Source organism: Lissotriton helveticus, chromosome 6, assembly GCF_964261635.1.
Source record: "Lissotriton helveticus chromosome 6, aLisHel1.1, whole genome shotgun sequence".
NCBI lineage: Eukaryota > Metazoa > Chordata > Amphibia > Caudata > Salamandridae > Lissotriton > Lissotriton helveticus.
This window is the reverse complement of record NC_136067.1, coordinates 614,937,405-614,952,843: the sequence shown is the minus strand read 5'-3', so window position 1 is coordinate 614,952,843 and position 15,439 is coordinate 614,937,405. Positions and strand designations below refer to the sequence as shown.

The window sequence follows — 15,439 nt, the reverse complement described above, 5'->3', positions numbered from 1 at the left end:
TGAAGTGTGGCTCTGTTCTTATGACTATTCTGTCATTATGTATTTGGAAGTAGGGTTCCTGTAGTGTTAGTGCCAGTAACTCACTAACTCTGTGTAGTGTTGTTATTGCTACTACGAAAGCTGCATGTGGCTCCTTAAATGCCTCTTTTACCCGATCTAGCAGCATAGGAATGAACTAGTTCCTTAGTTGTGTAGGCATTAAAGTCTCGAGCAGAAAACATAAATGTGGTTTTTCATGTTCTAGCTGTACTCCGTAGGTATCTGCTGCCTTCTTCATGACTTGGTTGTATATACCAACGTCGGCTGGTGGTGAAGGCCTCAAAGAAAATATATCAACAGCTTCTTCTGGGGAGTCGGCGTCTAGGTCTTACCATTCTATCTCTTGAACCTCGGAGGTTTCAGAGCCCACGTAAGTTTGTTCCTATACTACTTCTTCCTCGAAAAATGTCTTCTTCTTGCTCCTCGAGCTGTTCGAATGTCATTGGCGATTCAAATTCCTCGACACTCTTTTCCATTTCTGTTGACGTTTTTGGCAGTATCTTGAATTGCTTCAAGCTTTCATCGAACTCTTTCTTTCTTTGCAGAATACTCGCCATTTCAGCTTCTAGCCTCTTCTCGAACTCGGACGCCTGCGTTTCCTTGTCGAGACTTTCTGCCTTTCTCTCCGCGGTCGACGGTGCCTTCACCACTGTTGATGCATGTTTTGACCTCTCTTGTTTCAACGTCGAAGCTTCCTTTCCTTGATCGTCTCTCAACATCTTGGATTTTCGAGGGTCTTTGCTGTTACGGAGTCCTTGTCTAAGGATCCCTCAGAGTGTTTGTCTCTGGACGCAGCTGCTGACGTAGAGTGCTTCAACGCAGAGGCTCCCTTCAAGGCCTTTGAGTATGCCTTTCGGGACTTGTCTAATTTTTTGGAGGTCAACTGTTCTCTTATGTCTCTTGAAGTCTTCTTTTCAACATCTACGACTTGAATGTCCATGTAAGCGTCGCCCCCTGGACCCTTCAGCGACATTGTCCTCTTCCTCACTGGAGAGACCCAGGTCTCGTAGTGATGGTACTGTGTCCTGCCCCTGCATGTTGTAGTTGTCTTTTCTCTGTCTCTCCCAAACCCTCAAAGTTTTTAGGGTGACAGCAGAACATGCGGTGCAATTTTCACTTTGGTGATGCAGTGGGGTAAGCAAAGGTTGCAGACAGGATGTTGGTCCTTCTGGGCGTACTTGTGGTGACAATTTTGGCAAAACTTGAATGGTGTCTTGTCTATCACCATGCACAGTGAGCCCCCTGTATGCGCATTGTCCAGTCGTTGGTGAGGTTGTTGTTTTCACCTTGCGGCGCCCTCTGGCACCTTCTTTCGAAGTCTGGTACGTCAAATTGTCGTACTGTATGTTCTTGAAGATTATTCTTTAATGTTTGTCGATTCTTCTCTCCAAATTTCAGGAGCTCCTTCCGTATCGATGAAGACCCAACAGCGGAAAAAAAGAATCTGAAGATGGCGACCAAAGGTGGGAGCTTCCAGAGGAAGTACGTCAACTTCACGGAGGACACCAAATGGTGGTATGTCGACGCCCACAGAGGGAAAAGAAAAAAAATGCCAAATACAACAATTCCGGACCCAACCACTAGATAGCGGGATAATGCACAGCATGTGAATCCAGAAAAGATTCACACTGTAAAAAGTAACCTCGCAAAATACTTAAATTTTTTTTAACTTAAAATCTAAAGACACTATGTTACATAATGTTACTCTTGGTGGTGCGGATGACTGGGCAGGATCCGAGTGTAGGAAAGTGCCCCTTTTTGCATGGTTGTCCCCCCACACACACTTTTTGCCTGATGTTGATGCTCTTTGACTAAGTGTACCCTGGGTTCCTGCCAACCAGGGCCTATATTTGTCCCCTAAAATGGCACTGTGCACCCCCAAATTGGCACCTCTACGGCAACATACAAGTCCTGTGTAAATGGTACCAAGGGCCCTGTGATCAGAGGAGGCTCTAAGGGCTGCAGCACTTATTTTGCCACCCTTAGAGGTCCTGTTTGTGTACACACACACACACACACACACACACATAAATCAGATAAGCATATATTTTCCAATTGTAATCTTCCAAGTAAATAGAAGGGAGGACAGCTTTCCATTACATTATGAAATGGCAAGCTTCACAATTACCTTAAACCAACAGTGGTACAAAAGTTAAAATGTGTAGCAAATGGAATATGCTACTTACCAGTATGCATCTGTTCTTGGCATAGAGGGCTGCAGAGTGGTACATTTATGAATAGATCGCCATCTGGTGTTGGGCTCGGATGATTGCACCTGTTTTTCTTCTGGAGAAGTCTTTGTCGTCATAGATGACTCCTCCTCTTGGTGTTAGTGCGCATGGGCATCGGCTCCATCCTTAGATTGTTTTGCCATAGTAGGGTTAGATGGAGTAGTGTAGTATAATACATAAAGATATGCCCATGTAAGTGTATCTAAATAAGATAATGTTGGGACAGACACAGGTTTCCGGGGAGGCAGGGAGGGCATGTACCACTCTGCAGCCCTCTATGCCAAGAACAGATGCATACTGGTAAGTAGCATATTCCGTTCGAGGCATATGGGCTGCAGATGGTACATTTATGAATAGATTGTACAGCAGTTACGTCCCTAGCGATGGTCACCAGTGTCTGTCGCAACTGTTTGAAATAGAGTTTTTAATACAGGTTGGCCCACTCTGGCTTGTTGTGTAGCCTGTACATCAACACAGTAGTGCTTCGTGAATGTATGTGGTGTAGACCAAGTTGCTGCTCTACATATGTCATCTAGGGGAATGTTCCCTAAGAATGCCATAGATGCTCCTAGTTTTCGTGTAGAATGAGCTCTAGGAGGAACAGTTAATGTTCTCTTTGCTTTAATGTAACATATTTGTATACATCTTACAATCCATCTAGCGATGCCTGCTTTAGAGATAGGATTGCCCTTATGTGTCGGTGAAAATGCTACAAATAGTTGTTTAGTTTTCCTGAAGTTTTGTGTTCTTTCTATGTAGTACAAAATGGCTCTTTTGACATCTAGTGTATGTAGAGCCCTTTCTGCCACCGTCTGTGGCTTTGGAAAGAAGACTGGTAGTTCCACTGGCTGATTGATGTGAAATGCCGAAATTACTTTAGGTAAGAACTTTGGGTTTGTTCTAAGAACCACTTTATTCTGGTGTAACTGTAGGAATGGTTCTTGTATTGTCAATGCCTGTAATTCACTTACTCTCCTAAGTGAGGTAATGGCTATAAGGAAAGCCACCTTCCATGTAAGGAATTGTATTTCACACCTATGCATAGGTTCGAAAGGTGGGCCCATTAGTCTGGTGAGTACTACGTTGAGGTTCCAGACTGGGGAAGGTGGTAACCTTGGTGGAATGACTCTTTTGAGGCCTTCCATAAATGCTTTTATCGCTGGTACTCTGAACAGTGATATGTGCTGCCTGTTTTGTAGGTACGCTGCTATAGCTGCTAGATGTACTCTGATAGATGTGTACGCTAGATTACATTGCTGTAAGTGTAATAAGTAGCAAATAATCTCCCTTGTTGATACGTCCAGAGGGTTGATATTGTTGTTAGTACAGTGTATAGCAAACCTCTTCCACTTAGCTGCATAGCACGCTCTGGTGGTAGGACGTCTTGCTTGTTTAATTATCTCCATGCAATTTGGGGGTAGATCTAAGTACCCAAATTCTAGGATTTCAGGAGCCAGATCGCTAGGTTCAATTGTGTGGGATCTGGGTGCATTATTTCTCCATGGTTCTGTGTAAGGTGCATGGGTAGAATTCGTAGCTTTTGATGTGGCACTTGTGAGAGTTGCAGGAGCGTGGTGAACCACGGTTGTCGTGCCCACGTGGGTGCCACTAGTATCATGGTCATTGAGTGTTGTTGCAGCTTTCTGACCACTAATGGGATTAGTGGGAGTGGGGGAAAAGCGTATGCAAATTTGTTGGACCAATTTATCCATAACGCATTGCCCTGCGACAGGTGGTGTGGGTACCTGGACGCAAAGCTTTGGCATTTTGCGTTCTGATGAGTGGCAAAGAGGTCTATCTCTGGTTGTCCCCATCTTTGGAAGAATGGCTGCAGTATTTGTTGGTGCAGTTCCCATTCGTGTATTTGTTCCGACTGTCTGCTTAAGATGTCTGCTATCTGGTTTTGGACTCCTGGTAGGTGTTCGGCTAACAGGTAGATGTTTTGAGGAATGGCCCATCTCCAAATTTCCTGTACTAGTTTGGATAGTTGGAGAGAGTGTGTCCCCCCCTGTTTTTGAATATAATACATTGCTGTCATGTTGTCTGTTCTGATGAGGACTGCTTTGTTGGTAACATGCATTTGGAAGGCTTTTAATGCTAGAAACACTGCAAGTAGTTCTAGATGATTGATGTGCAGTCTTCTTTCCTGCACACTCCACCTTCCTTGTACTGTGTATTTCTCCATATGTGCTCCCCATCCTGTGAGCGATGCGTCCGCTGTTATTGTCACCTGTGGAATTGGTTCTAGGAACGACGGCCCCTTGGCAATGTTTGTTGTGTTCCACCACTTCAGAGAGCGGTGTGTGCGGTCGTCTACCAACACCAGATCTGTAATCTGCCCTTGAGCCTGATTCCACTGTGTCGCTAAACATTCTTGTAGCGGGCGCATTTGTAGTTTGGCATATGGTATTAGCAGTATGCAGGATGACATCATCCCTAATAGCTGCATGAACACTCTTGCTATTAGTAAGTGTTGTGGCTGGAATCTTTGAATGATTGTTTGGATCCTGACTGGGTTGGGGTATACTTTGGCTTTTTCTGTGTCTATAGTAGCCCCCAGATATTGTTGAACCTTGCTTGGTTGTAGGTGTGACTTTGTGTAGTTCACCGTGAACCCTAGCTGGTGTAGTAGCTGAATTGTCTTTTGTGTGTTTTGAAGACATTCCTCTTGTGACTTGGCCTTTATTAGCCAGTCGTCCAAGTACGGGAAGACATGTATTTGTTGTCTTCTTAGGTGAGCTGCCACCACTGCCAGGCATTTTGTGAACACCCTTGGTGCCGTTGTGACACCAAACGGAAGGACTTTGAACTGATAATGTTGTCCTTCTACCACAAACCTGAGGTATTTCCTGTGGGCTTTGTGAATTGGGATATGAAAGTAAGCGTCTTTTAGATCCAGTGTAGAAAGAAAGTCCCCTTTCTTCAGTAAAGGAAGTACCTGTTGGAGCGTGACCATGTGGAAATTTATGTATGCGTTGAGAGGTCTTAGGTCCAGTATCGGCCTTAGAGACCCATCCTTTTTGGGAATTAGGAAGTATAGGGAGTATACTCCTGTTCCTTGTTGGTGCTGTGGAACCTTCTCTATGGCATGCTTTCCTAGTAGGGATAGTACTTCCTGCTTTAATAGTGTCAGGTGATCTTGTTTCATTGGACGCTGTTTGGGGGGGATGTTTGGTGGGGTAGATGTGAGTTCCAGGCAATAACCATGTTGGATAATTTGTCTCACCCACCTGTCTGATGTGATGTTTTCCCAGACAGGTAGGAACTGTGATAGGCGTCCCCCGACCGGTGTTATATGGTCTGGGGGGAGCTGTATGAAGTCACTGCTTTGGGGTTGGAGAGTTGCGGTTGTTGTTGTTTCCGCGACCTCTACCCTTGTTGTTGTTACCTCTGTAGCCACCTCTAGAATTACCTCTGGGTGATGTAGGTGTAAAAGAGGTTTGTTGCTGGCTTGTACCTGTATTTTTGGATCCTCCTCTATAGGTGGACCTACGAAAGGAACCTCTTTGTGTTGGCTGTTGCAATGCTCCCATTGATTTAGCCGTTTCGGTATTTTTTTCATCTTTTCTAAGGCCTCATCTGTCCCTGTGCCGAAAAGTGTTTTCCCATCAAAGGGTTGGTTCAGTAACGATGTTTGTACCTCTTGTTTGAACCCTGATACCCTGAGCCATGCATGTCTCCTTAACATGATGCTTGTGTTTGTAGATCTTGCTGCAGTGTCTGCCGCGTCTAGGGCGCACTTTATTGAAGTGTTAGTAATTCTTGTATGAGTTGATCTGCCCTCTTTTGATGTTCTTTAGGGAGATGTGTGATGAGTTTTTCTAACTCATCATAATGCGCTCTGTCATATCTTGCAAGTAGTGCTTGCGTATTAGCTATGCGCCAGCTGTTTGCCGCTTGAGATGCTACTCTCTTGCCAGAGGCATCTATTAGCTTAGACTCTTTGTCAGGAGGTGGAGCTTCTCCCGTAGATAAAGAGTTTGCTCTCTTACGAGCGTTTGTGACCACTAGTGAGTCTAGAGGAATTTGTCCTTTAATGTATATTGGGTCTTTTGGAGCTGCCCTATATTTTTTATCGATTCTTGGGTTCAGTACCCTAGCCCTCACTGGGTCTTTGAATATCTCTGATGTATGACTGAGAAGGCCCTTAAGCATTGGTAGTGTTCCTGATGTCCTTTGTGCAGTAGGTAGTGTTTCTAATAAGAAATCCTCTATTTGAGGTTCTGCGTGTAGTTCTACCTTGTGATATGTTGCTGCTCTATTAATGAGTTGCGCAAACCCAGTATTATCATCAGGAGGTGAGGGTTTTGAAGGATACAATTCAGGGTCGTTATCGTTATCTGACCCTACATTGTACTCTTCCCATGGGTCTGCCTCCTCTGGGATTGTGTCTTCATCATCCCCAGGATGTTCCGCCTCCCCTGTGTCGCTCTCTACATCTGTTGTAGGTGTAGATGGTCGTGTGGGAGGAATATTTGTTCTATTGTGAGGAAGAGGAGAAGATGGTGTGTGTCTAGGTTTTGGAGAATGGGGAGGAGTTGTATTTGTCCCCATTGTTCTCTTCTCTTCTTCGGATGAGTTTTGTCGTCCGAATGTTCATTCTTCCTCTTTTTAGGTAGTTCTGTGACTACCTTGCCAGTTTTTGGATCAATAAACAGAGTCTTTTGTTTAGGATCGGTCTTGTATTCCTGTGTCGGTACCGCAGTTTTCGGGTCCGAAAGGTGTTTTTTCTTCTGACTGTCCATTTGTATTTTCGGCACCGAGATTTTATTCGGATCCGATGTCTTCGGTATGGAAGATGTCCCCGGTGTCGAGGGTGTTTTCGACGTCGAAACATGTTTCGGTGTCGACATGGACTGCTTCGACTTCGAGCTTTCCTTGACTTGGAGCTTCGGTGTCGATGTGGCCCGTTTGTCGGAGCCGCCATGATGGGAGACCGAGTGTTTCGGTTTCGGTTTCGTTGCCGGGCTCGAAGGCGGGGCGTCGGAAACTTTTTTCGGTTGTCTGACCGGGCTCGAAGGCGGGGTCGACACCGTGCGGGGTCTGTTTTTTGGTAAAGGGACGTCGTCACTCACGGTTTGTTGGACGTCGATTTCCTCAACGTCGGACTCGTCCGCTTCAGACCCCGCCTCATCGGCCTCTTCTTCCTCCTCTTCTGGGTGCTAGTCCTCAAACAGCTCCGGGATTGCCTGTGACTGCATTCTCGATACCTCGTGTCTTCGGGCTCGACGGTTTCTAATCGTCGATTTTGAAGAGAACGCTGCACAGGCCTCACAGTCCCTGGATTCGTGTTCAGGGGACAAGCAGAGGTTGCACACCTCGTGTAGGTCCTTGTGTGGGAACTTAGCACCACACGTTGGACATTTTTTAAATGGAGTCCTTTCCATGGACCCCGGGCTGGACTACGTCGATTTTCTCGTAGTCGTCGTCCTTCGAAACGCGTCGGTATGGAAGTGAAGTCGCGTTCGATAACAATACCGTCGAATTGGAAAGGGTTACGCGCCGAATATAGCCTTCTTTATCGAAGTCGGTCCGGAGCGCTTCGATCCTCATCCGAACCCGATGGCGGAAAAAAACAATCTAAGGATGGAGCCGATGCCCATGCGCACTAACACCAAGAGGAGGAGTCATCTATGACGACAAAGACTTCTCCAGAAGAAAAACAAGTGCAATAATCCGAGCCCAACACCAGATGGCGATCTATTCATAAATGTACCATCTGCAGCCCATATGCCTCGAACATATTACTATGAAATAAAGAAAATGAAAAAGACCAAAACCATGAAAACTTACATGTTTTTTCTGACCCATACCCAAACGGTTTGGGCATGTTTTCATAGCAGGAGAATTAAGCATATCAGTTGAGTAACGATCGCTGCGATTTTTTTGCTGGACTTTCCGTCTAATTTCAAATCCTGATTCAATATCAGGTTCCTCTTTGCTGTCCAATACATTTTCTGTGAAAAGGGCATAAATCGACTTAACAAAAAGATACTGCATAGAGTTGAACGCATTCAGCACAGTAATAAAATTCAAATCTACAGAGGAACATGGATAAAACATGTTAAAAAAGAATGTGAAATACGCACTGAACTCCTAGCTTTATACTTTATTTAATCCATACTCCTGGAAGGTCTTTCAAAGTACTGGAAGGGAACAGCGGCCTTTTATCATTAGTGGTTAAAAAAAAAAGCAAAATAACTTTATAAGCCTGTATTCATGTGCGGCAATCACCGACCTGCTCCGACCCCATTAGAAAAGTAACTTTTTCCTCTACACACAAGATACACCCACCACCCACCCACCCCTAGCCCGACAGGCTGGAAAAGCAAGAGACACTAGCTGAACAAGCAATTGCAATGCAATAGGTCTCGGATTGGGGAGATTTTGAGCTACTGGCATTGTAAATGATAATGCCTTTTATTTATGTGTTGTTTTTAAAACAGATAAATTAAAAAGAGTCATTTACAATGCCAACAGCTTAAACTCTCGCAAATGCAAGACCTATTGCATTGCAAATGCATTGGATGCCAGTGCTATAAAAATAATAAAAAAAGAGTTAGGAGAGAGCATGTCCTGCCTGCATCAGACAGGAGAAAGCTATTTGAGAAAATAGTGCTTGGAGGTTGTAATTAACGCCTACCAAATAACATACATAAGGAGTAGTTTCTTACCTGTAACTCCAGTTCTGTAGTAGGGGTAACTCTGTTATAGTCATAATCTAGTGAATAGTCCCGCCCATGTGCGTGGACCCTGGAGCAATCAAAAATAATCTCTAACGCTGTCTTCATTGCAGTCCTGCATAAACACTTAAGAGAAAATTCAAGACAATAATGCAGCCTGTACCTACAAGGCTACACTGTCCAGTACTTCAACAAGAAATGCCAAGGATATTACACCAATAACACATTTAACACAATCTGTCAAGTTTCACCCATAGAGAAACTTTCCTCCGCTCACCAAATCCTTGGAATGATAGAGAGGAAGGGATGGACAGACAAGCCTCCATAGGCTGCCATTATGTGTCTGGAAAAAGGATACCGTGCCTTTAAGGAACTCTCTAGAGTCCCTCGGTATCCTAGCATGCACAGCCCACTACTTTTACTTTCAGTTCTTTTTGAAGGTGCATAAAGCAAGGCCTGTAGCATACATCACAGTACCATTTTCTCCAACGGGGAGGAGGAGGGCGGGCGCTTATCAGGGGTGGGGAATTCCTATCTCCCGATGCCCGAGACATCTAGATTTCTTACAAGGGCAAGAGGTTTTAATTTCTAAATTGTCCAAAGGACAAGTAGACAGTTTTATGGTAATCCGATACACAGCTGTTCAACCCTTTTGGTCACAGCCAGTTAATAATGAGCTTTGAGCAGTTTATTGGCAGTGAAAGGGTCAATGCAAAAGCTGGGGCCTGCACTTTAATTTCCCCAGAGCAGAACAACATCATGATGGAGCAGAGATCAAAGTTGCAGCGCCATATAAAACATCCACAGCACGGTCAGTTAAGTCTTTTTGCTTTCTCCCCGAGGCTCTTGTGTGGCTTCCAGGCCCTCCCCAGGTCCTTTCATTTTCTTCGCGCACAAGACGCAGCTCCAGAACACAGATATCACTGGAATGTAAGAGGCTACCTTAAGGGCCTCATGGCTCCTGCTCGGACTTTAACCTTGTGACCCCCTGCCTTTTATTCTGTTCTTCACCCTTGAGCCTCAAATCAGCCAAAAGATCCTTCTCCTCTGGGGGCCTACAGTAAAGCTCATGCTTTCCCTTCTCATGCAGCCCCTGCAAAACCCTCCTTTATACTTTGCTTTGCCTGTACACCTTATGTTTCACCCAGTGCCTGTACTTGCTAACCCCCCTCTGCTGCCCCCTCCGACTGCCCTGAACCGCTCCCCTTGGCTCTCATATTTTACCACATCCAGGGCTTACATTAAAGTTAATAAGTTTGCCGATGGGGAATTGATGCAATCCTCAGGCGCACCCTCATTTCTCTCCTTGCACTGGGCCTCTCGTATCACTTTGTGCGTGCACCAGGGGCATCTTACAAAACCGCTGTAGCAGCTACAGTAGCTGTGGAGTTCTTAATGGGCCTCTTCTTTCTGCAGGTCCAGACAAAGGTTCATAATTAACATGAAATGGTGGATGGATATATACATGGATAAAATGAGTGAAAGGATGTATGTAAGAATGGATGAGTGAAATTATGGATGGATGGATGAGTGCAAGGGTGAATGAATTGATGGATGGGGTGAAAGTGGATGGATGAATGAAAGGACGGATGAGTGAAGGAATTGATGGATGAGTGAAATGGTGAGTGAATAGATGGGGTGAAAGTGGATGGATGGATGAGTGAAAGGATGGATGGTTGAATAAAAGGGTGGACTGATGGATGAGAGAGAGTGGATGAATGGCTGGAGTTGGTGGATGGCTGGGTGGACGGATGGATAGATGGGAGGAAGGATGGATAGATTGATGGATGGAAGGACGGATAGATTGATGGGTGGATAGTTGAGTGAAACGGTGGATGGAGGGATGAGTGAAAGGGAGGAAGGATATGAGTGAAAAGATGGATGGATAGGAGTGGAAAGGAAGATAGAAGAGCAAAAGGATGGCTGGATGGAGGGATGAGTGAAAGTGGATGGATATGAGTGAAAGTGGATGGATATGAGTGAAAGGGTGGATGAGGGGGTGAAAGTGGATGGATGAGTGGATGGATGTATGAATGGACGGAAGGAGGGATGGATGAGATTGAATGATAGATTTGGAGCTGGAAGGATAGGTTTGGACCCAAGGGCTTTGAGAACCACTAGCTTTAGCAGCTACATAGGGGGTAGAGCTCTTGATGAGCCTCTTCTGTCTGCAGCTTGGCAGACAAAGGTCCATAATTAACATGTAAGGGTGAGTGAGTGAGAGGATGGATGTGTGGGTGAAAGGGTAGATAGATGAGTGAGTATGAGTGTAAATGTGGCTTCCTAGATGGATGAATGAGTGAAAGGATGTATGGTAGGGATGGTGGATGGGCGATGGATGTGTTGATGAAGGAATGGGTGAAAAGATAGATGGGTTGCAGGGTGGATGGATCAGTAAGTAAAAGGATGGATGAGTGAAAGGGTAAACTGATGGATGAGCGGAAGAATGGGTGAAAGGATGGACAGATGGCTGAGATGGATGGATATGTTTGGGGATGGATGAGTGAATTTGGATATGGATGGATGAATTGACAAACAGAATGGTGAAAGGCTGATGAAAGAATGCATGGAAGTCAATGCAAAGGTGAAATGCTAGATATCAGTGGGTGAATGAAAGGATGACTGGGTAGCTCTGCAGAAAAGAGGCAAAATAAGGAAATCACTAGTATTCAAATCCTTCTATACTATGAGCCTGACATAACCAGAGAGGCTATTATCCGAGCTCTTATATAATGAGTGCTGCCAATTTTTTACGGTGCACTACATGATGGTACTAAAGGGACAAGTGGATTTTGTACAGGACAAGTAGATATATGAAGCTGCCTGTCCATGGACAAGTAGATATTTTATTAAATTCCACACCCCTGGCTTATGACTATAACAGAGATACCCCAACTACAGAACTGGAGTTACAGGTAAGAAACTACTCCTTCTGTAGTAGGGGATCTCTGTGTATAGTCATAATCTAGTGAATAGAATGGCAAGCCCATCCAAAAAACAATCCGGCAGTGGAGAAAAATAGACAACACCACTATTATGCGAACAGATTGCGCAGCGAAGCCTGTCCAACCTGAGCATCTGCTCTGGCATCAGAGTCCAGACAGTAATGCTTAGCAAAGGTGTGGACCGACTTCCAAGTGGCCGCCCTGCAGATCTCTGCAATGGGAACATTTCGAAGCAAAGCTGCTGTAGCTGCTTTGCCCCTGGTAGAATGAGCCCTAGGCTTACCCCTAAGGTCCTATTCGCTTTCTGATAACAGAGCTGGATACATGACACAATCCACCTAGAGATGGACTGCTTCGAAGTAGCCAGACCAGTCCTAACCGACCCACAGTTGACAAACAATTGGTCAGATCCACGAATATCCTTGGTCTTATCCAGATAGAATTTCAATACCCTCCTGACATCCAGGGAATGAAGAGACCGTTCCGCTGGAGTGGAAGGATTCTGGAAAAATGTTGGTAAAGTTATAGTCTGAGTAACATGAAAATCAGAAATCACCTTGGGAAGGAACTTAGGGTGAGTACGCAAAACAAACTTAGCAGCATGAAACACAGTATAAGGTTCCTGGCAACACAATGCCTGAATTTCACTCACCCTGCGGGCCGATGTAATGGCCACGACGAACACCGCCTTCCAAGACAGGTGCTGCAGTGAAGCCTTGTGAATAGGCTCCAAAGGTTCCTTCATCAGCCTGGACAGCACCACATTCAGTTCCCACGAAGGCGAAGGAAGCCGAACAGGAGGGAACACCTTCTTCAACCCTTCCAAAAAATCCTTAATCACAGGAATCTGGAAGAAGGACATCTGCGAAGGGCATTTTCTGTAAGCAGTCAATGCAGCCAGATGAACCTTAATGGAATGGAAATGAAGGCCAGACTGAGCTAGATGCAGAAGGTATGGAAGGATGACATCCTCCTTGCAGGTCGTCGGATCATAGTTCTTAGACATGCACCAGATGCAGAATCTCTTCCATTTGTAAGCATAAGAGGTCCTAGTAGACGGCCTCTTAGCCTCCTTCAATATGTCCATGCAATCCTCAGGAAGATTTAAGTGGCCATATTGCACTATCTCAGGAGCCATGCTGCCAAACTCAACGATGAGAGGTTGGGGTGCACCATCTGCCCCCCGAACTTCGTGAGAAGTTCTGGCCGACACGGCAGCCGCCGATGAGGCAGGATCGACCGGTGAAGCAGGTCCATGAACCACCACTGCCTGGGCCATTCCGGAGCAATGAGGATGATCCGCGCCTGGGACTGGGCCAGCTTGTTGAGCACCGCCGGAATCAAGGGAATGGGTGGAAAAGCATACAGAAAGCTGTTCGACCAGCTGATCCATAACGCGTTCCCCAGAGTCCCCGGTTGGTAATACCTCGAGGCGAAGTCGCGGTATTTGCTGTTTTCGGCGGTGGCGAACAGATCCACGTCTGGAGTGCCCCCCATGGCGAAGATGTCGTCGAGCACCTCGTCGTTTATGACCCACTCGTGGTTTTCCTGAAGCAACCTGCTGAGGGAGTCCGCCTGAACATTCTGCACACCGGGCAGATGAGACGGCGACTCATCTGCCCGGTCGTCAGTCATATGGCTAGCAGCCAGTGTCAGATCGCCTGCGCTTCCTGCGACAGTGTGCGCGATCTTGAGCCCCCTTGCTTGTTGAGATAATACATCGTGGCCGTATTGTCCGTCTGCACAAGCAAGGTGTTGGTCTGGAAGGACGGATGAAAGGCCTTCAGTGCCAAGTGAACAGCTCTGAGTTCCAAGAAATTGATGCGATACGTGGACTCTGCCGGAGACCACGTCCCTTGGATCTTGTAGATGGTCTGAATGTGCTCCCCAGACGCATCCGTTACGATGGTCTGGGTCGGGATGTCCTTGTGGAAAGGAACCCCTCTGAGGAGATTCTCTGCCGAGCACCACCATCTCAGGGGCTGTAGGGCGTTAAGAGACAACTGGATCCTGTCGTCCCAGCACCCTTTCCTCTGGTCCCACTGATCCTCCAAACATTTCTGTAGCGGCCTCATGTGTAGGCGCGCATGCGTAATGAGGAAGATGCAAGAGGCCATCGACCCCAGTAGAGAAGACACCGTCCTCACTGTTGTAGATGGAGCAGCTATGAGAGCCTGAGCCTCCCGAAGGAGCGATAAGCATCTCTCCTCCGAAGGAGACACGCTGGCTGATAGCGTATTGATGGAGGCTCCCAAGTACTGCAGGCACTGGACCGGAATCGGGACAGACGTGGACAGCCGTCCTGTTGAAGTGCAATTGCGCTTCCTGGAAGGTGGAGGCCTTGATCAACCAGTTGTCCAGGTACGGGTAGACTAACACCTTGTTCTTTGTCAGGTGCGCTGCCACCACAGCCATGCATTTCGAAATAGTCCTGGGTGCAGACTTCAGTCCAACCGGTAGTACAGTGTACTGATAGTGATTGGTGCCGACGAGGAAGCGCAGGAACTTCCGGTGTTTCCGTGCAATGGGCACATGGAAGTACGCATCTTGCAGATCGCGCACAGCCAGTCTCTTCTATGCAGCCGAGGATAAATCTGGTGCAAAGACAGCATGCAAAACTTTTCCCTGCTAATCCACTTGTTTGCTTGTTGCAAATCTAGAATGGGTCTGAACTGGTTCTTGTCCTCCTTCTGTACTAGGAAGAAGTGTGAGTAAAGACCCTTTCCCCTTTGAAAAAAGAGGTACGTCTTCTATCGCCCTTTTTCTTAACAGGGTATTGGCCTCCGCCTGGAGCTCGCGCAGCTGGAACTGCGAGCCAACCGGTGGAATTGCTGGTGAACCGAAGACTGTATCCATTGCAAACAATATTCAGCACCCACTTGTCTTGAGTAATGCTTCTCCACTCTGCCAGGTAATGTTGGATGCTTCCTCCCACCGGAGATGAAGGGGAAGTAGCACCTCAGGGCCTAGACCCAGACGGGCATTTGGTCGCGGAGGAAGACTGCTGACCACCTCGGCCCCTCTGGCGCTTTTGGAACTGTCTCCGCTGGAACTGCCTCCGCTGGAACTGCTGCTGTTTTTGTTGCTGTCCAGCCTGTCAACCTTGCCCTCTGCCTTGCGCCCCGTAGTGCCTCTGGAACGGGCGCAAGGTCTTTTTCTGGTCCTTAGGCTTCTCCAACCCGACAGCCGTCAGGGTTTCCACCTCCATGCGGGCCATCTCTTCGTCCGTATGTTTTGCGAAGAGGTTCTCGCCAGAAAAGGGTAGGTTGGCAAATCTCTGCTGCGCCTCGGGCTTCAAGGATGTAAGACGTAACCAGGCGCGGCGCCTCAGGTTGACCCCATGGCAGTACCTGTGGGCTGCCAAGAGGGAGGAATCCGCAGCCGAGCTTATCACCTGGTTGGAGACCATCAGTCCTTCATTAAGGATCTCTTGGAAATCCTCCCTGTTATCCCGGGGAAGGAGTTCCAGGAACCGTGGGAGGGACTCCCATAGAGCCCGATCGTAGCGTCCCAACAGCGCTGAGGCACTCGCGGCCTTCAT

General features: G+C 46.8%; 1 protein-coding gene across 1 annotated transcript in view; it reads right to left on the bottom strand.

The window, feature by feature from the left end:
• Positions 1 to 15,439, bottom strand: part of SENP6 (SUMO specific peptidase 6) — a 744,657-nt gene that overhangs the window by 455,735 nt on the left and 273,483 nt on the right. Inside the window, exon 7 of the mRNA XM_078648082.1 lies at positions 8,064 to 8,227. Coding sequence (XP_078504208.1) covers positions 8,064 to 8,227 — 164 coding nt within the window. The remainder of the gene's footprint in view (positions 1 to 8,063; positions 8,228 to 15,439) is intronic.